Source organism: Prionailurus viverrinus, chromosome A1 (genome assembly GCF_022837055.1).
Source record: "Prionailurus viverrinus isolate Anna chromosome A1, UM_Priviv_1.0, whole genome shotgun sequence".
Classification (NCBI taxonomy): domain Eukaryota; kingdom Metazoa; phylum Chordata; class Mammalia; order Carnivora; family Felidae; genus Prionailurus; species Prionailurus viverrinus.
The window spans coordinates 157715634-157736693 of NC_062561.1; the positions used below are offsets into that span (position 1 = coordinate 157715634).

Consider the following 21060-nt stretch of genomic DNA (forward strand, 5'->3'; position numbering starts at 1 on the left):
CAAAAGCTAAGCCTCTTGTGCCAAACAGCCAAGTTGCAAATGCAAAGGAAAAGTTCTTGGAAGGTAAAAGTTACTCCAGTGAACACATGAATGATATGATATTGCTGATATGGAGAAAATTTTAGTATTCTGGGTAGAAGATCAAACCAGCTACAACATTCCCTTTAGCCAAAGCCAAATACAGAGTAAGGCCATAACTCTCTTCAATTCTATCAAGGTTGAGAGATGTGGAAGCTGCAGAAGACAAGTTTGATGACAGCAGAGTTTGGTTCATGAAATTTAAGTGAAAGAAATAATCTCTATAACATGGGCTTCATTCTTACAACTGCAATGAACTGAACTCTACAGCCTAAAAATTTCAAGGTTCAGCAGTAAGGTGAAGCAGTAAGTGCTGATGTAGAAGCTGCAGCAAGTTGTCCAGAAGATTTAGATAACGTAACTCAAAAAAATGGTTATTGTTTAGTGTGGCTAAACAATTTTCCATGTAGACAAAACAGGCTTACATTGGAAGAAGATGCCATCTAGGACTTTTATAGCTAGAGAAAAGAAGTCAATGTCTTGCTTCAAAGTTTCAAAGGATGGGGCATGTGACTTTTGATCTTGGGGTCATGAGTTGGAGCCCCATGTTGGGTGTAGAGATTGCTTAAATAAATAAACTTTCAAAAAAAGTTTCAAAGGACAGGCTGACTCTCTTATAGGGGTCAATAAAGCTGGTGACTTTAAGCGGAAGTCAATGGTCATTTACCATTCTGAAAATCGTAGGACTCTTAAGAATTATGCTACATCTATTCTGCAGGTGCTCTGTAAGTGGAACAACAAAACCTGATGACAGCACGTCTATTTATATAACATGGTTTACTGAATATTGTAGGCCCATTATTCAGACCTTCTACTCAGAAAAAAATATTCCTTTCAAAATATTATGTTCATTGACAATACACCTGGTCACCCAAGAGCTCTGATGGAGATGCATAATGAGATTAATATTGTTTTCATGCTTGCTAACACAATGTCCATTCATCAACCTGTGGACCAAGGGGTAATTTCAACTTTCAAGTCTTATTATTTAAGAAATACATTTCATAAGGCTATAGTTGCCATAGATAGTGATTCCTCTCATGGATCTGGGCAAAGTAAACTGAAAACCTATGGAAACTATTCATTATGCCAGATGCCATTAAAAACATCTGTGATTCACAGGAAGGGGTTAAAATTCAACATGAATAGGAATTTGGAAGAAGTTGATTTCAATCCTTAAGGATGACTTTACAGGATTCAAGACTTCAGAGCAGAAAGTAACTACAGATGTGGTGGGAAAAGCCAGAGAATGAGAATTAGAAGTGGAGCCTGAAGATGGAATTGAATTGTTGCTCATGACAAAACTTTAACAGATGAGGAGTTGCTTCTTCTTAAGCATGAGCAAAGAAAATGGTTTCTTGAGATGGAATCTATTCCTGGTGAAGATGCTGTGAAGACTGCAGATATGACAACAAAGGATTTAGAATATGACAAACTTAGTTGATGCAACAGCTGCATAGTTTGAGAGGATTGATTCCAATTTTGAAAGAAGTTCTACCATGAATAAAATGCTATCAAACAGCATCACATGCAACAGAGAAATAGTGAAAGGAAGAGTCAATCAATGTGGCAAACATTGCTGCTGTCTTATTTTAAGAAATTACCACAACCACCCCTATCCTCAGCAACTACCACCCTGGTCAGTTAGCAAACATCAACGTGGATGGAGGCAAGACCCTCACCAGCAAAAAGATGGCAACTAGCTGAAAGCTCAGACGATGGCTAGCCTTTTTTTAAATAATAAAATATTTTTAAATTAAGGTGTATACATTGTTTGTTCAGACATAATGCTATTGCACACTTAATGGACTGAAGTGTAATGTAAACATAACTTTTAAATGCAAAAACTCCCTTTGACTCTATTTATTGTGATATTCACTTTACTGCAGTGAAACTAAAACCACAATATCTCTGGGTTATGCCTTGTAGATGATCAGAGGGCTTACTTTGTGTCTTACTCTAAAACATTATGTGTAGAATCCCATTTAACCTGTAGAACACACCCAGGAGGCAGATGCCTTTATTATTCCATTTGCATACGATGCTTAGTTACTCCGTGACTCACTCTTGGACTCTCTGATGCCCATCGTATGCTGTAGCAGATTGCCACTGTCCAACCACTACACTCTCAGTTTTCCTACACATCAAAGACTTTCTACCTCCATACCTTCCTCAAGCACCTGTGACTTTCTGCACAGAAGTGTGCTTGGCACAAGCATGGCCCAGGCCTCGGTGATACACGCTTCAGAGCAAGCCTTAGCAAATGGCATATGGGAATTGGTAAACAAATAGTCGGTCTTCTTGGTTACGCATTAGGGCTTGCTAGGGGCATTCCACACCATGTTTTAGAGGTCCCAGAACTAACCTGATTTTTCACTCACCCTGTGCTGACTCCCTTCCTTTCCCTATGTTATTCTTGCCCCTACCACTGCCTTCTGGGATTATCTCCCAAAGAAGCTCAAATCTGTGTCATGCTCTGCTTGTGCCTATCCACACTTAAAAAACATGGTGTTTTTCTTCTATGATACACTGCTAATGAGATATTATTTAAGATAATTGACTGAAGCTTGAGAACTTTTAAACTTGAATACACTTTTTGGAAAAGTAATTTATTTTATTCTTATAATTTATACTCAAATTTTCTTTAATAAAGAAGAGAGTTTTGTTCAATTCTTTTCTAAATTTAACTAGAAATTATTCTCTGAGAACGTTTTTCAATAGGTTAGTATGTTTCCCCAAACACTAGAAAATCTAGAAAAGCTTAAATATAAATTTTGTAGCCAATGTCTCTCAGTACACTTGTTACAAAATTGTAACCCTTTAAAATTTAAAACCACTTGTCAGTCTACATACTAAAGATATCTGTGAGTGCTAAAGTGGTCATGCTTCAACTACAAAGATAATTTCACTTTAGACCATAATAACACAGCATCTACACCTATTGACAATAGGCAAAACCCACACTTAACAGAAAGGTAAACAGGGACATAATAAATGAAGAAATTCAGTACAAGCTGTAAAGATAGAGAATGTCTCCTTTTCCCCAGAACCATTTTCTTTTCACATTGGAAGCTTGAAAGGCTTAGAGCCATGAGTTTACATTTCAAATGGTTGTGAAGATCTAAGAGTTCTTCTCTTATCTCAAGAGAGAATCTGTTCACTTCAGAAAGATAAGGTCTTTTTCTCTCCTAAGATGGGAGGAGGGGCTGCTGCGCAGTTGTTTTTATAAAGCTCCCCAGTTGCATAATTTTGGGTTCTTCTCCACAGTACAGACCCCCTGTATACGCAGCTGACAAATGTTCTCACTGCCATCTCCCTGAAGGGAGAGAGTGAAGCTTGGGAAACCAATACGATAAGTAATAATGTCTGATCTTTGATCTAGAAATCTGGTGTTTGCTTTTAGAATAATATAAAGATAGAAAACTAAAAACTTGCCAGTAAAATTTTCTTAGGAGTGAATCTTTGATATAGTCTAGAAGGAGCCTTTTTACTTGCAAAAGAAATGTGATACATTTTTTTTAAGTTCATTTATTTTGAGAGAGAGAGAGAGCACACACATGCACAGTAGTGGAGGAGGGGCACAGGGAGAGAGAGAGAGAGGGAGGTAGAGAGAGAGAGAGAGAGAGAGACAGAGAGAGAGAATCCTAAGCAGGCCCCACAATGCCAGCACAGAGCCTGATGTGGGGCTCAAACCACAAAGCGTGAGATCATGAACTAAGCCAAAGTCAAGAGCTGGATGCTTAATAGACTGAGCCACCCCGGTGCCCCTGTGATACATTTCTGATACATATTCATAACTAAATTGATTGAAATATTTTCTTTTCACAATTTTTGGAGGACCCACATGTGAGGCAACCTGATCGGGTGGAGGCCAGCAAGTATGTGGTAAAAGAATTCACCCAAGGAAGAACAAAGGAGATAGAAGTTTATTGAATACACTGCAAGGGAGCAGTGGTCAGGACAGCAAAGGAGAGACTGTGGGGAGGCAGAGGTGGGAGGCCATAGTTAAGGGGGAAGGTGAGGAGATATGGGAACATATAGAATTTTCCTTTTTTGGTACCTGTGTCCAGCTTTAAGTAACCCATTGGTCAGGTGGAGTTTATGGATATTTTGAAGTGGGTTGCCTAACGGGCGGGTTTGTAGTCAGCCTGGTGGTCACTGTGGGTCCTTCTACCTTACTCAGGTTTCCAATGCTCAAGCTGGTTGCCTAAAAGCAGCCTCTACACCACAGAGATAGTCGGTCTCATAGGAACATCAAAGTCAGCAGACATCAGGTGTAGATCAAGTAACAACACAAGAATGCTCAGGATTCTTCGTGTTTCCTTGACCTTGCTCTTTAAGGGCAGCTATGACTGATAAACTATTAGGCTTTTCAGAGACGTGGTGATTCCAGCCCATGTTCAGAGCTCTCTCCTATCAAAGTCCAAGGGCCATTTGAAAGGACTCTGGTTCTGTGGTTCTATGGCATCTTGCCATCTAGCATTAGCTCTAGGAGAAGTGAAATAGGCTTGAAGGCATGAGTGAGACTGGAGGGATAGTTTGGGACCTAGGACATCTCAGGGGTTCCACGAAGGGAAGGCCAGAATGGTTTCACAGGTTTCCAAAGAATGATTCAGATATGAGAAATTCTGTGGTCTTGGTTTTGTATTTGAGGAGTTCCATGTGGCCATCTGCTGTCACTGAAGAATATTGCTGTCACTGCTTTAAATATTGGTATTCGTTTTAATCGTTTATTTTATAATAAGCACATGATAAAGCCCCTTTAGTCTGCTCCTCTCAACCCAAAGTTTAGAAGATTAAATTAGTGCTAATTAGAACGAATGCCCTCTCTTAAAATAATATTAATCAACAGGGCTATAACCTTGTAGGGTTTGGCTATACCAAACAGTTGTACCAAAAATATAAGCTCATTCTTAAATGGGGTACTGTGCCAATTGACATTTCAAAATTTTCCAAAAGGATAATTTTTTATACTTCGTATGATCCAATTTCAGGGAATGTGAATCCTACTAAATTCCTGAGAATATTTCTTCCCATGGGCAAGATACATCAAAATTCAGGGACACATAAAATTTCCTTTATGTTTATACCAAGAAGGAACATATTCTTTAAGAAGTTTAAATATGGTAAACTATAAATATAAGCTAATTAACCTCCAGAGAATTAAGGACAATGTCTAATAAATGGAGCTCAGACATGTACTTTTAAAATGAGTTAAGCTTAAAATCATCCTTTGTTAACAGATGCTGAATTAAATTATACTTATTCTAAATCAAATCATCTATAACAAATCAAATCACATTTCCAAAAAATCCACCATTGGCAAAGTCTATGCAGATCCTGAAGGAAATACGATGCATATTAATTGGCCTTGTTGATAAACCACTGAGAACAATGTCAGATATTATACACAGTGCCTTTCCTGGGTCCTTTTACTTTTCATGGCACTGCAGTTTTTGTAAAGATTCAATAAAAGTTGGTCCTTCTTATCTAACTACAGCAAAACCCTGGATTGTGAGTAACTTGTTCTGTGAGTGTTCTGCAAGATGAGCAAACATTTCTAATAAATTTGAACTTGATAAATGGGAAGTAGGTGAAGTCAAATGTCACATGATCACAACTGAGCCAATGGTTCTTCTCTCTCTCTCTCTCTCTCTCACTGCGGAATTGTGGGTGATCATCTCTCATGCTCAGATGCTTGGCCTCAGGTCATGGTGTATGACAGAAATCAGTCATTTTTCAGAACATTGGAAGTGCCCACAACTGGCACTAGCGTATTTTTTGTTACTTCAAATCACCTATGGGCAGTCCTTTGCTTTGCCATACAAGAGTAAGTTTAGGGATGCTTTGCTTCATTCTAGGTCATGGGATAGGTTCCTTGTTAAAGGTGCGTGAAAAGAAAAAGATTTCCCTGAGCCAATAGATAGCAGTGATTCCATTAGTGACAGTGAAAGTCGTCCTACACAATAACCCTCCTCTCTCTTGTCTCCCTCACACCAGCCACGAAGATTTTCAAAGGCTAGTGCCAGTTCATTTGTTTATCTTTCTTTATATTTTGCATTTTCTTTAATATCTTGTATTATATTACAGTATTGTAATCATTTTTATATGATTATTTTTGGGTTGTGGAACAAATCATCTGAGTTTCCATTATTTCTTATGGGGAAATTCGCTTTGATATACAAGTGCTTTGGATTACAAGCATGCTTCCAGAACAAATTATGCTCACAAACTAAGGTTTTACCATATAATTAAGCTGGGACACATGGGTGGCTCAGTCGGTTAAGCGTCTGACTCTTGGTTTCGGCTCAGGTCAAGAATTCAATAGTTTGTGAATCTGAGCCCCGTGACAGGCTCTGCACTGAAAGCACAGAGCCTGCTTGGGATTCTCTCTCTCCCTCTCTCTCTGACCTTCCCCCTTGTGCACTCTTTCTCTTTCAAAATAAATAAATAAACTTTAAATAAATATATATAAATACAATTAAAGAAAGTAAATCTGAAACCATAACAATATAAGAAACAGCACATTTGAAAGTTAGTATTATTTGTTAGGTGTGTTAGGTGTGATGTGACCGCATTTCATCTATGGACCATCATCTTCAGAGTCCCTTCACGAGGCTGGTGTAGTAGTTGCTGTGTGGCTTAAAGAGTTTCAGATTTTCATTTAGTCAAGAATGTCACTTCTTGGGAATTCTGAAGAAAGGAACACCCTGGTGTATGTAGTGCTGCAGACAGCTGGAGAAGGGTCACTGAACCCTTTGCTCTGGCTCAGAATAAGTGAAGTGTTAAGACCAGTACAAAAAAGCTTTCCAGAACAATGGTGCAGTCCTGGAGTCATTTACAAAATATCAGGTAGAATTTCATTACCAGTGCTTAGTAATTGTATGGCTTTAGTTATATTAACATGTAGCAGGGGAATCTTTGTGTGTCAGTGAGTGATGTTTTTTGCACCTATGAGAATAAGATAGGAAAAACAGAACAGAATGTATTCTGCAGAAGCTTATACATATATATGTACATATGTGTATGTCTGTGTGTATATATATGTATATATATATATATATATATATATATATATATTAGGCTTAATTTAAGATCATACATTGTATGGGGGGCTTATGGGGGGCTCAGTCAGTTGAGCATCTGACTTCAGCTCAGGTCATGATCTCATGGTTCGTGGGTTCGAACCCTATGTTGGGCTCTGTGCTGACAGCTCAGAGCCTGGAGTCTGCTTCGGATTCTGTGTCTCTCTCTGTCCTTCCTCCACTCATGCTCTGTATCTCTCCCTCTCTCAAAAAAAAAAAAATAATAATAAAAGAAAGAGGATAGACTATGTGAAATAGCTATTATTAAAACTCTAAGTCCCTGTGATTTTTAAAAAAATTTCTCAATGGTAGGAAACTAGTAAAAGGAATGACATTTAACATGCATGTATATGATTGTGTTTGTATTGGGTAAAACAGGCTCTACCAGATTCCACCACTTGTAAGAAATGTGAAAAAACAATTGACTGACAACACATGCAATTCACAATCTTAGCACAAACAATGCAACCTGACAGACGTTTTCTTGATCAAAATAGCTCATCAACCTTGTAAAGAAGGAGTTGCCAAGAAAAAGGTATCTCCAACCTGCTCAGAGATAAACCTTCCTCTGATGATACAAGCTGCATTCTCCTTGTGGGAAAAAAGGGACATTCACACAGCTTAATTTTCTGACCAACTTTAACAGGACTAGAACTTTTTCTAGCAACCATCACTATATACAGTATGTCTCTGACATTGGGATGCTTTTGAGAGTGAAACGAAGCACTATTAACAATTATGCCAGTTAAAAAAAAAAAAAAAGAGCTTCCCTCAGGCACACCAGGATATATGGCCATCTACCAGAGAGGAAATTCCTCAGCGTCAGAACCAGAGAGGATCCTGAACACCAAAAGGGAAATGAAGGTGTTGAGATGGCAGCGACCCTTATAGCCAATCCTGTGAAGATGAGGGAAATATATATGAACACCAACCGTCATGCCTGATGCATAATTCACACCAGAAATGTGACCATGACTTACGCACTCAGACAATCACTGTCTTTAAAAGTTGTCAGAAATGACATTTAATGGCAAAATTGCTGACAGGCCCTCCAACTTGAAAAAAGCTTATTTATACTTATATACTATAAAAATGAAAAATGTTTCATTTTTGTCAAATTGAATTATTTTGGGAAAAAATGCTTTCCAATTCATTTTCTCAGATCTGGCTATCTTATAACTGGTATCAGTTCTCAGTGAATGAGCTTTCACTAAGCTGTGAGAAAAATGAAGCTTGCAGGGGGAAACCTTCTAAAGCCTTTCCCATCCCCCAGGTTTCTGTAATCTTTAATCCAACCTGAAAACACTGTTCTCACAAGACTTGGAAACTTTCCTTTGGCAGTGACACATCAGACTCACAGAGTGGAGAGACTGGATTTCTCGAACTCTACTCAGTGCAGGGATTTCTAACATTGTTATAAATACAACCACAATAAACAAGTTTCCATGGATCACTTTTTTTTTTTTTTTTTTTTTTTTTTTTTTTTTGCAGATGATCTAATGCCTCATTGAATTTGTTATATGCCATAGTTTACTTTAGTTCTAAGACCTTCTTTGGCTGACAGTAAAACATGGATCACTTTTTAAAACCTTTTTTTAATTCTTAAATTTTTATTTATTTTTTAAGTTTATTTACTTATTTTTGAGAGAGAGAGAACGCATGAGTGGTGAGGTGCAGAGAGGAAGAGAGAATCTTAGGCAGTCTCCAAGCTGGCAGCACGGAGCCCAAAGTGGGGCTCGGGCCCAAGAACCGTGAGATCATGACCTGAGCCGCAGTCTGACTGAGCTACCCAGGTGCACTGCCCCGCTTTTTTGAGTATTTAAATTTGTTCGTAGTATTTGAAGAGAATCAGTTGTCCTCTATTGTGGGTTGACTTGGGTTCTCCCAGAGATATGTCTCAGTCCTAACCCCGATACTTGTAAAGGTGACCTTATTTGGAAATAGGGGCTTTGTAGATGTACTGAAGGTACTAATCTTCAGATGAGATCATCCTGGATTTAGGTTAGGCCCTAAATCCAATGACAGTCCTTATGAGAGAGAAAGCAGGGAGGGATTTGAGACTTAGAGACACAGAGGGGGGTACCATGTAAGGATGGAAGCTGAGATCAGAGTGATGCTACCACAGCGCAAGGGATCCCTGGAGTCAACAGGAACTAGACGAAGCAGGGAAGAATTTTTCCCGAGAGCCTCTGGAGGGAGTATTGCCCTTGACTATTTGACTCCTAGACTCCAGAGCTGAGAGGTAATAAATCTCTGTTGTTTTAAGCCACCAAGTTTGTGCTAATTTGTAAAATCAGCCCTAGAAAATTAATACCTCTTCCATTGTACAAATCACAAGAAATAACATTGGAGAGAATTGCTAGCACCAGACTTAAGTACACAGATTACTCTCTCTCCCTTTTCTAACAATACAAATAATCCTGTCAAGACATTACATTCAAATGTGCTAGATTATAATTTGGTCCCGAAAAACCCAGTCCAATCAAAATATAAATAGCATTGTTCTAATAATAACTAGACATGATGATTGTCACAAGGCTGCCAGCTAAAATAAGGAATTCAGTTAAAACTGAAATTTCAGATAAACAATATGCAACATTTTAGTAAAGTATGTCCCAAGTAGTGTGAGATGAAGTTAAGAAATTTTTATTAATTTTTTATCGAATAAATTGACATGTAATATTGTGTAAGTTTGAGGTGTTCAGCCTGTTACTCTGATACATTTATAAATTGTCATATGTTGCCATTATAGCAATACTTACTACATTACGTATGGTATGATATTATTATCTATATTCATTATATTGTGGATTAGATGTGATGCATTTCTACTAAAAGATAATGTGTTGCTTATCTGAAATTCAAACTTAATGAGGCATCCTGTATTTTTGTTTGCTAACTCTGGACCCATACAACTTCAGCAGAGAGATAACACATATCACTCAAAATCACAGAGCTAATAAAATGTTGAGCTTGGTTTTGAAATTATGTCTGTCCGACTCTTCAGGATCATGTGTTTCTAGTTCATTAGACTGCTTAAAGCAGAGACGATAAAACCTAGCAAGAGGCAGTAGCATTGTAAGAAGAATGATGGCCAGTTCTGACTGCTGAGCCTAACTCAGTGCCAATTATGTTGTGAAGGAAGATTCTGGAGATGAAAAGTTCAAACAATATTCTAGTGGCATTGGTGACAGTGAAGTGAGTTTTCCCATTCTACTATTCTGTGCATGGGTGATATGAAACAGAGGGGGCACAGGTATTTTGGTTTTGATGGGCAGTTGGTAAGGGCATCAATGTAATAAATGATAAGAGTACAATTTCTGTTAGTTCTAATAGTTATGCAAATATTTTTGCTGACATTCACCTTTTTCCAAAATCCACATGGCTCCCAGGTACGATCATCCTTAAATCTCAAAGGTTTTTCTGAACTCCCTCAGCCATTTGACCTCAGGTGCTAGCAGACTTCCTCTGGAGGGCCTCTCACATTTTCCTTTCCTTCTCCATTTCCACATCCATAATTCCAGATGAGGCCCTCAAGACTATGTTCCCACATGCCTACAGTGTTTCTTCGCTTGTTTTCTCACTTCAAACTATCTATCTCCATCTAACTGTCCTGTATGTATAAATTATCTGTATAAAATTCACAAGTTTAAAGTGACCCAATATGACCTATCCAATCACATGCTTAACACACCTGTCATTCACAGGTGTGTCTAAGATAAATTTTAATCAATCCAATACTTAACTAAGGTTGTTTCCTTTGTTTAAATATCTCTTCTCACATGTAGTCAATAAAAACCTCATAAATGCCAGTCCAAGTAAGTAAAACAGTGAAGCTGGATTGGAGTTCGCATTTTAAACACTTTGGGATATTCTTCACCTCCACAAAGTCTTTTCTTTCCTGTTTTTCTTAAGAACATGGTCCTCTTGTTCTACCTTGAAAAACTTACTATTTTTGGCAGAGACAACCATACAGAATAATTTGCAACTATAAGAAAGACAGTGTGTGGACAGTGTCATCCATGCTGAGATCCGTGGAGACACGGAACGGTGGGGCAAGACTGTGTGCACCCTGTCCAAAGGGTAGCTGCTACTCTGTTCAGGTAACTAGCATCATATATTGCCAGAGTTTGCCTTATGTTTTCTCACAATCACATTGACGTTATGCATTGTTAACAAGAGTGTTACAGAAAGGATGAGCCTTTGTCAATGCATCATACCAGGGGGTCCGTGTCTGTCTCAATCCACTTGGGTTAGGTGGTGTCTTCCAAGTTTCTCCACTGGAAAGTTACTATTCTTCCTTTGTAACTCATATGTCTATTGTTGGGAAATACCTTGAAATGATGCAAATATCCTATTTCTCATCATAATTTCACACATATAATTGTGGCATCTATTGATTTTTGCCTGCAACATGTTACTGTGGTGTTTGTTAAAACGCAATTTTCTATTCCTATTTTCCCTTCTACAGTTGTTTGTTGGAATTATGCCATAAGGAAAAGCTGTACCTGCTCCCCTGCTTCCTTATGTATTCAGTTATTTACTTACCAGCATGAATTCATAGATACTGATATTATATTATTTGATGGGTTAGAATTCATTATTACCATCATTCATTTTGTTGCTGAAATTGTCCAAGTTTTGATTACTAGGAGCTGCTCTTTTAAGTTGGCTTCAATGTTGTTTTGACATCATGCCATCAATTTTTATTACTTCCTTACTGTCTGGGACTGCAAAATATTCCATGCTCATCTTGTACTTTCCTTGACCCGGATCTGCAATCAACCATTTCTGTAGGAGCCCTGCTTACTTTTATTAGGGAAACTGTATTTAGAAACCAAAATCTGGACCCAATGGTATGTCGATTGCTTGTCCGCCATTACACATTTGGAATTGCTTCTAGGCCTTGTCAACAAACAGATGTAGGAAACACACACACCTATCCATTTTAATCTCTATTAGAAACCATTTACATATTAAAAACTATTAGTTATACATATTAAAACCATTAGTTCATACTGATGCCTTTCTAACACCAGAAGGTTCATTCCATCTTTCTCTTGTTCTATTTTTATAACTTCTTTTTCCAACAGTGGAAAACCTGGCTCTCATTATGTATAATATATTTACTTACTTGTTCAGTCCTATTACACACATTAAGTAGTTTCAGAATTGGCAGTCATGCTCTAAGGTAGATCATGGATAGTGTTTTTTGTCTTGAATTTTATGGTGTATAATCCAAACACTGTTTTACATGATCACTTAGATTAGTTGTTTTATTCCTCATCCCCATAAGGTATGATTATAGTTACAATTAATTTTGGGTTCCTCCCACATCCTAATAGATACTTACTTATTTATCTAGTTAACTGGATCTGAAATACTGCCATAATAACAAGGTTTACTCAAAGAACATTAACTTCTTCTTCACCCTTTTTATCCCATTCCCATCCCTCATTCTTAACACCTGTCCTTACCCATATTATGTATGTTACCAATCTCATTAGCTTCTGGATTTTACTTCTGACATTTCTTTTTGAACAAATGACCAGATAATGCATAATTTCTTACACTCCCTCCTTTCTTATATTCCATACTATCAGTAATCTTTCATATTTTGCTTTGTCACTTAATAATATATACTGCAACTCTTTTCATATCAATTCCTAGATAATTTCCTTATTCTTTACTTTATAGCTGCATAGTATTTGATCATGTGGATGTACCATGTTTATTTAAACACCTCTCCTATTTGTGGGCATTTTATAGTTACAAACAATGTTGTATTAAATAATTATTTACACATGTATTTAATATTGTTGGGAGTGCATAACTAGAACTAAAAATTTGATCTCCTGATGACTGATTCAATTCTATTTTAAATCAAATGATGCAATGTAATGTAATTAAGAATACTCTGAAAACTAAAAACAAGTTGCATAAATATATACAACAAAATAATACTATGTTAATAGCATTATTTTCTTCCTCTAATCTAATTGTAACTGCTTTTGAGACAAGCAGTTAAATTCAATAAAAATGTGTCCTCAGCTACTTAACTGGATGGTTAATTTTGAAAATTAAATGTATTAAAATTCTATATTTCCAATACACCTTCATTCCTTAAGAATGTTCTGATATTTACTAGTTTTTATTCAAAAATCAAATCGAGGGGCGCCTGGGTGGCGCAGTCGGTTAAGCGTCCGACTTCAGCCAGGTCACGATCTCGCCGTCCGTGAGTTCGAGCCCCGCGTCAGGCTCTGGGCTGATGGCTCAGAGCCTGGAGCCTGTTTCCGATTCTGTGTCTCCCTCTCTCTCTGCCCCTCCCCCGTTCATGCTCTGTCTCTCTCTGTCCCAAAAATAAATAAACGTTGAAAAAAAAAAAAATTCAAAAATCAAATCGATTAGTTATATAGTTTCTGGTCTTAAAAAGCCCATTATTATACCAAATTATTTTCTCTATTTTGTTCTTATAGAGACGGGATGTAGATATTATAAGCTATTGTCCTAATTTGGTTCCTTCCACATCCTAAGTGTGTACGTCAAATAGGGTGGGAAGAGAAAACAACACTGCATGATGCCAGGAAACCTCTTCAGGTTGTCTGACTCCTGTTAGAGGTTTACTGGAGGAGCCTCCTTCCTTATTGGAGGAGTTAAACTTAAATTCAGCTTCCTTTGGAATTGTGAGTCCTCAGGGCACTCAGGTCTCCACATTTTGAATGGCTGGTATTTCAAAATATGAAAAGGATGATCCAAGTCTAGTTAGGGTCCATCCCTGGTGCTGCCTTTAATCTGGGTTCAAGGAATCCCTAATGTAGCCCAAGCTAGTTCCCCAGGAGACTGCCTTGAGATTTGGAATCCAGAAACTAAAGACAATTTTCATTTTCTGTTCTTTCATTGTGGCCTACAAAGACCTACTATGAGATTATTGCCAGGTCCAACGAAGCCTCATAAAATCACCTGTGGGGATCTCCAAAGTTTTGGTGAAATTTTAGTTCTGGATTCTGCAGTTTTAGCAGATGCAGCTATGCAAATCCATGCAGCAACAACAATTTCAGGTCTGCCAAAAGTTGACTTCTGATATGGCTCCAAATATGTGCTTCATCTACTAACCAATTATGTCAATGATAATATATAAGGAAGAGTCTAATTTGTCAGCAATTTGGTAGGAACCATGCTGTCTGGGTCAGGGTCAGTGTAGGAGTTTTTGATTTGTATCGTAACCTCTTGCTCCATGGTCACAGGAGTCAAATAAAGCTTCAAGCCATATTGTTGAACACAACCTTCTGAAAATTATAAAATTATAGTTGATTTTTTTTAACTTAAGCAACCATAAGGAAAACAGAATCTGTCAAAAATTTAGGATACGTTTTCAGGTGATGTTGTTCTTATGTTCTTACCTCCTCGATCTCGGGCAGCTAAACTTTGACCCCTTCTTAAGGTAATGTCCAATTGGTACATTCCGGGATCAGCCAAGGGGACATCTGCATTACTGGTTCCAGCAGTATTTATTTTCTGAAAAACAAGAATTATGCAAAATATTAAATTTAATATGTTTCCTATTTCCTTCAGTGGGGGACCATATGCAGCTTCACTCAAATTGTTAAAATTAGTCAATCAAATAAACCATCTTGTGCATTCACATGTCATAGTCACCCAGTTCTGTGAAGGTTTTTAAATTCATGAAATTATTTAGATCAAAATAAAAACATGACACTTACAGGAATCTTGTTTTAACTCAGATTACAGATAACAAATATAACAGGAAAACATTTCCCATGGAAAGCCCCACATAATTCAACCAAGGAAGACTAACATAGGAATAGTGTCTGAGATAAAAATACAATCAGTGATGAATGGAGAATAAAGGTATGCAAGAGCAGTTGATTTCCATACAAGTGAGCTGAAAATGAAAATGATCTATTCAGGCAACTGTGTTGACTCATTTATCTGTGCAAAAGGGTCATACTGATGGATTACACACCTTTTTTTCAATTCCAACATAAAATATGATATAATTATACAGAAATAAATTCACCTAGCATTTTGACAGTATTTGCAAGAAATAAATTCTCAGGGGGGCTAAATTTCTAATGCTGCTTGCTATGGAATAGAAGTTCAAGTGCACAAGCTATTTCTAGAACTAAAAATTTCTGCAAGGCTACCCACAGAGAATAACTTCAGTAACAATATACTATTAATTTACAGGCATTAAGTAAAATAAACACTTGTAAGAGGAATAGCTATATTGAAACAACACGAAAGAAACAGTAAAAATTGATTGGTCATATTTTATATTTTATGCCACTTTGAATACAATAGGAAAACTTACTTTTCTTTACACATTCGAAATGATTTTAAGTTCCTATAATTTATCTTCTAATACAAAAAGAAATATTCTTTTGTTTTGGAATAATATGCATGGATAAGGTAAAATTTTAGATACCAGTCCAGCTCTTTAAGTTCTATATTTCATTATGCAATACTATAAAGCAGCTTTTTTTTTTTAATGTTTCAAGACCAAGAAGAAAGCTTTCCTATAGGAGAAATTATCATTTAAAATAAGAAGCAGCACATCTTTGACAAGTCCTCATCTCTCCTCTGGTAACAATAAAAAAGATTCCACTTCTTCTCATGGTATCCCTGTTCCTATGTATGACAGCACTATTCTCACAGTGGCTCAGGCTGGAAATCAACAGAATCTCCTTGACTTCTTCATTTCCCTCCCTACCGTTCAGAAAGTTGCCAAATCCCACCCACTCCATTTCCACCCCCATTACATCTCCCAGTTGTCTTTTTCTTTTAATTCTTAACACCACTATTTTGAATCATGCCTTCAAACAACAGAGGAACAAGGGTGAAATGATTGTGTTGGTCTTCCCTCAAACATCCATTTGCCCACCTCCTTGGGGTTACTGATTATAATAATTTAGAGTACACCCTTCCATACTTTTGAAGGGTTTATACAAACACATACACATGTGGGTTTATTTTTCTTTGACTGAGTTTTCAGTTTTTTGTTTTTATTTTAACAAAGACAGTATTATATTTTTGTCTATTATTTCACAATTTATTTAACTTAAAAAAGTCATGGGTACTTTGCTAATCCCCACATACAGATATATTTAGGTTTTTTATTCTGTTTTTTTTTTTTTAGGTATATCATTTTACATAGTGTGGGAGTACCATGATTTCTCTATTGATTAGGAGCTGGTTTCAGTAGTTGCTACTACAAGGACTTGTGCTTTTATTTCACTCATAGGATGAATTTTTCCAAAAAAAAAAAGTTTAAATAGTTCATACTACTATTGAAAGTATACAAGACTGCCTATTTCCCAGATGCTAGTCAGCATAGGATGTTATTTTTCAAGTTTGGAGGGCAAAAAACATTATCTCCCTTTAATACACATTTCCAGAACTAGGGTAGGGTGTCTTGAAACTACTATAAATGGCAAGACTGACAGCTGTTCACTGCGCCACACAGAAGATGCCAACTTTGAAAGACAGGAAGCCAATCAAGGTCTTCTAAACAACTTTTCAAAAAAGTTTGTATATGGGTCTAATTAATAAGCAAGATTTAAATTCAAATCCAGCAAACATCTGTTAAGCTCCAAGTACATTCCAAGCCTTTCATTAGGCTCTTGTACATACATAATTTCAAACTAAACAAGCCCATCAATAAATATTAAATATAGATAGATTTAGCACTTTCTCAGAAATAGAATAAAATCTATGGGAAAAGAGACATTTTCTAGCATCCTCCTGTAGTATTTTGATAGGTACTTCAAAGGCAGAAAAGTTTGAATGCTCAGATCGCTGTATATTTTGTAGTTTTCATTGTTCTTTCCAGTGTGTCTTGAAGTTTAGAGTTAATTATTTATAGAGTACCTGGTATAATATTTTGAAATGTATATTATACTCTGTGGGCAAATTAAGGAAGTTTCAAAGGTAATTTTAGTTATATTAGGTTTCTCACTTTTGCTCTTTTAGAATTTAACACCAAGTTTAAGAGATAGCTTCACTGGACTTCTATTTACTGGCTTTTTAAAGCCTGAATAATTTTCCTCTCTCTCTCTCTCTCTCTGTCTCTCTCTCTCTCTCTCTCTCTGTGTGTGTGTGTGTGTGTGTGTGTGTGTGTGTGTGTGTGTGTGTGTTTATCACATTTTCTTTATCCATTCACACGATGACAAACATTTATGTTGTTTCTGTATTTTGGCTATTGTGAATAATACTGTAATGAACATGGGAATACAGATCTCTCTCCAAGATACTGATTTCATTTCCTTTGAATAGATACCTGCCTTTCCCCTCTTGCTCTCCATGTCTTGTCTTCCTACACAGTCTTCCTGGGCCATTTTATTAGCCTTTATATCTTTCTTGTCCGTTATCATATTCTATATCAAATGTCATATTTGCCACTTTAGATTGTAAACTTTTAAAATCAGAAAATAGAGTGTTTAAGAATCAAATTGAACACAAATTGTGACAGAGGCAATGAAAAGAGAAAGATGTCTTTAAGGAAATACGATCTGGCTGAGTAGATACACACATGGGGGTAAAAAACAAAGTTGGCTACTCATAGGCAGTTTATTTCCTCTCTTTTTCTATGACCATGGGTGGCATCTGATCTGTTTTGGGAACTTCTGTGCCAAAGAAAACTAAGTCTACCATCAGAAACCTTTTTTAGTATATAGTGATATAGGCTGCCATTACCAACTAATCAAAATTGGCTCTTATAAAGAAACCCTATCCACTCAAGAGCTGTAATTAAAGACAGACTGTACTATAATGGAATTATTTAGTCATTGGGACAGCAGGAAAGAAAGACCAATTTATTATGTGAGAAAAATCTGAGGTGCCTTCAGAGACATGACAATGGAGTAGGGTGTGAAAATATGGGTAGGACTTTGACTAGTGAAGATTTGAAAGAAGGGAAGATGGGAAAATCAGTGAGAGCCCAAGGTGAATAGTCACCAGAGGGTACATCACTAAACTGTATGAGAAAGAAGGTGTAAAGGAAGGCTGATGTGCACTGACTCCAGGATGACAGGAGTTTCAACCCATGGGCAACATGAAACCATCCCAGGTTTTGAAGAGAGGAAGCACTATAACCAGTCCTCATTTAACAAACATTTATTGCCTATATGCTCTGGAGTAAGTGCTTAGAGTTCAGAAATAATCAAAACCAGGCCTTTTCTCTCCATAGGATAGAAAAGAGAAGAAAAATCCTGTCGATATAGACATTATTTAACAGGTTTTATAACAGTCCAGTTTAAGTCACAAGGGCCTGATCTGGTCAGTGGTAATGGAAATAAAAGTAAATTTGAGAGATATTGAAGAGATTCAATCAACTGAATTTGTCAACTGACAAGATGTGGGAGATATGGGAAATGGATGGATGAGTCACACGGAAGTCTGAGCTGAACCCCTGAGAGAATGGTGTGCCAGCAGTGTGAGATGAGAAGCAAGCTTCAAGCCACCATGGTGTCAGCTTCCAAGGATACCTCCAACTCCCTGAAAGAAGGTGGTCAAGAACTTAAGCAGATCTAGAGAGTCATCTCTCCTTAGGCTCACTGAGATGGTTCCAAAAAGAAAATTGGTAGGCCAATTATATACAGACATACTAGAAATATAATTGTTTATTGTAAAGTATCTTAAGTCATGGAATGTTAAAAGGTATTAGGAAAGATGTATCTGAAGTGTTAGGTACATATACAGCTCTAAAACAGTCATTTTAAAAACCTTTTTTTTTTTTTCAAATTTAAGATTTCTATAGTGACTATTATAGGAACTTCAAATATATTCTTCCCTTCCCTAAACTGTCATGCTCCACACTTAGTTGCTATTTTTAAACTACTTTATTGAGGTATGATTGGATGTAGAAAAAGCTATACATATTCAATAAACAACTTGAAATCATCACCACCATCAAGGCTACAAACCCAGCACCTCCAAAAGTTTTCTCCCACCTCCTTTATTATTATTATTACCATTATTATTATGGTTTGTGGTAAGAATACTTAATTGAAGATCTACCCTCTTAGACAATTTTAAGTATACAATACAGTATTATTAGCCAAAGGCATTATGCTGTACAGCAGATCTCCAGAATTTATTCATCCTGTATAACTGAAACTTTGTACCCTTTGACCATTCGTCCCCATTTTCCCCTCCTCCTAGGCCCTGGAAATCACCATTCTCTGCTTTTATAAGTTTGACTGTTTTAGATTCTACATGTAAGTGAGATCATTCAGTATTTGTCTTTCTATGTTTGGCTTATTTCACTTAGCATAATGTTGTCCAGGTTCCCACATATTATCATACATGGATGATTTTCCTTCATTGCTTTTAAGGCAGGATGTTATTCTATTATATCTATTATATGTATACAAAAATTTTCCTTTATCCATTCACCCATCAATGGAAATTTAAGTTGGACATATCTTGGTTATTATGAATACTATAATAGACATGGGAATGTGGTTATCTCTTTGAGATCTTGACTTAAATTCTTTTGCATAAATCCCGAGGAGTGGGATTGCTGGATCATGTGGAACCACAAAGGACCCCACAGAGTCAAAACAACCTTGAGAAAGAACAAATATGGAGGCATCACACTTCTTGATTTCAAACTATACTACAAAGCTACACTGATCAAAACAGTAAGGTACAGGCATAAAAATAGACACATAAATCAATGGAACAAAATAAAAGGCCCAGAAAGAAACCCACACATCAGAGAAGAAACCCATGGTGAACTAACCTTCTGTAAAGGCACCAAAAACACAAAGTGGAGAAAATATAGCCTTTTTAGTACATGTTGCTGTTAAAAATGGATATCCACATGCAAAGGAATGAAATAGACCCTCATCTTATGCCATATGTGAAAATCAGCTCAAAACAGATTCAAGACTTAATTATAAGACTTGAAGTTGTACAAATACCAGAAAAAACACAGCATGGGAAAAAGCTCCTTGATATTGGTTTTGACAATGAATTTTTGGATATGACACCAAAAGCACAGGAAACAAAAGCAGGAATAGACTAGGGGGACAACATCAAATTAAAAATCTTTTGAAGAGCAAAAGTAGCAATCAACGAAATAAAGACAACCTATGGAATGGGAAAAATATTTATAAGCCATATACCTGATAAGGCATTAATATCCAGAATATATGAGGAACTCATACAACTCAATAGCAAAAAAACACACAAACTGACTAAAAGTTGAGCAAATAGCTGAACATACATTTCTCCAAAGAAGCCATACAAATGGTCAACAAATATATGACAAGGTGCTCAACATCCCTATCAGTGAAACGCAAATCAAAACCATAATGAGATATCACAGTATGCATTTTAGGATGGCTATTATTTAAAAAAAAAGTAATAAATACTGGTTAGAATAAATTCCCCCTTTGGTGGGAATGTAAAATAAATGGGTAGCTCAAAGTCTGAAATTCAGAGTCTAGGCACAGTTAGAGGATTAGGGAGGTTTCTATGACAACACTCAATCAAAGTTTTGGGACTGTTGAAGCCAAAAAGTAGCTGCAGTGTTTGGAGTTGTAAATTTTAATAAAAGTCAGAACTTTATCAGGTCACTTATGGGAAAGTCAGAAAAAGATGTGGAAGAGAGGGACTCTGAGAATTTGAAAGAAAGCTTTTGGAAGGATTACCTCCAGAGCACACATAGCTACTTCACCTAGCCACCATTTTTGCAGAAGACCTTCTTCTATGCTCCCGGCTTGCTTGAAGTGGGCCAGTACTATCCATGATGATGTCAAATTTCCTCATATCCAATCCCTGTTTCCCTCATTTTATACAGATTAATGGTTCTCAACCTTGAGGGCTTTGGCTAGGCACCCAGCAACTCTGGGGGTGGGACCCAGGTAGCAGT

General features: G+C 36.9%; 1 protein-coding gene across 9 annotated transcripts in view; it reads right to left on the minus strand.

Moving 5' to 3' along the window:
- MCTP1 (multiple C2 and transmembrane domain containing 1) overlaps window positions 1–21060 on the minus strand; it is a 531315-nt gene that overhangs the window by 270938 nt on the left and 239317 nt on the right. For all 9 annotated transcript variants that reach the window (XM_047859238.1, XM_047859221.1, XM_047859213.1 and 6 more), the window contains exon 2: window positions 14564–14678. In XM_047859238.1, the coding sequence (XP_047715194.1) occupies window positions 14564–14678 (115 nt within the window). The remainder of the gene's footprint in view (window positions 1–14563; window positions 14679–21060) is intronic.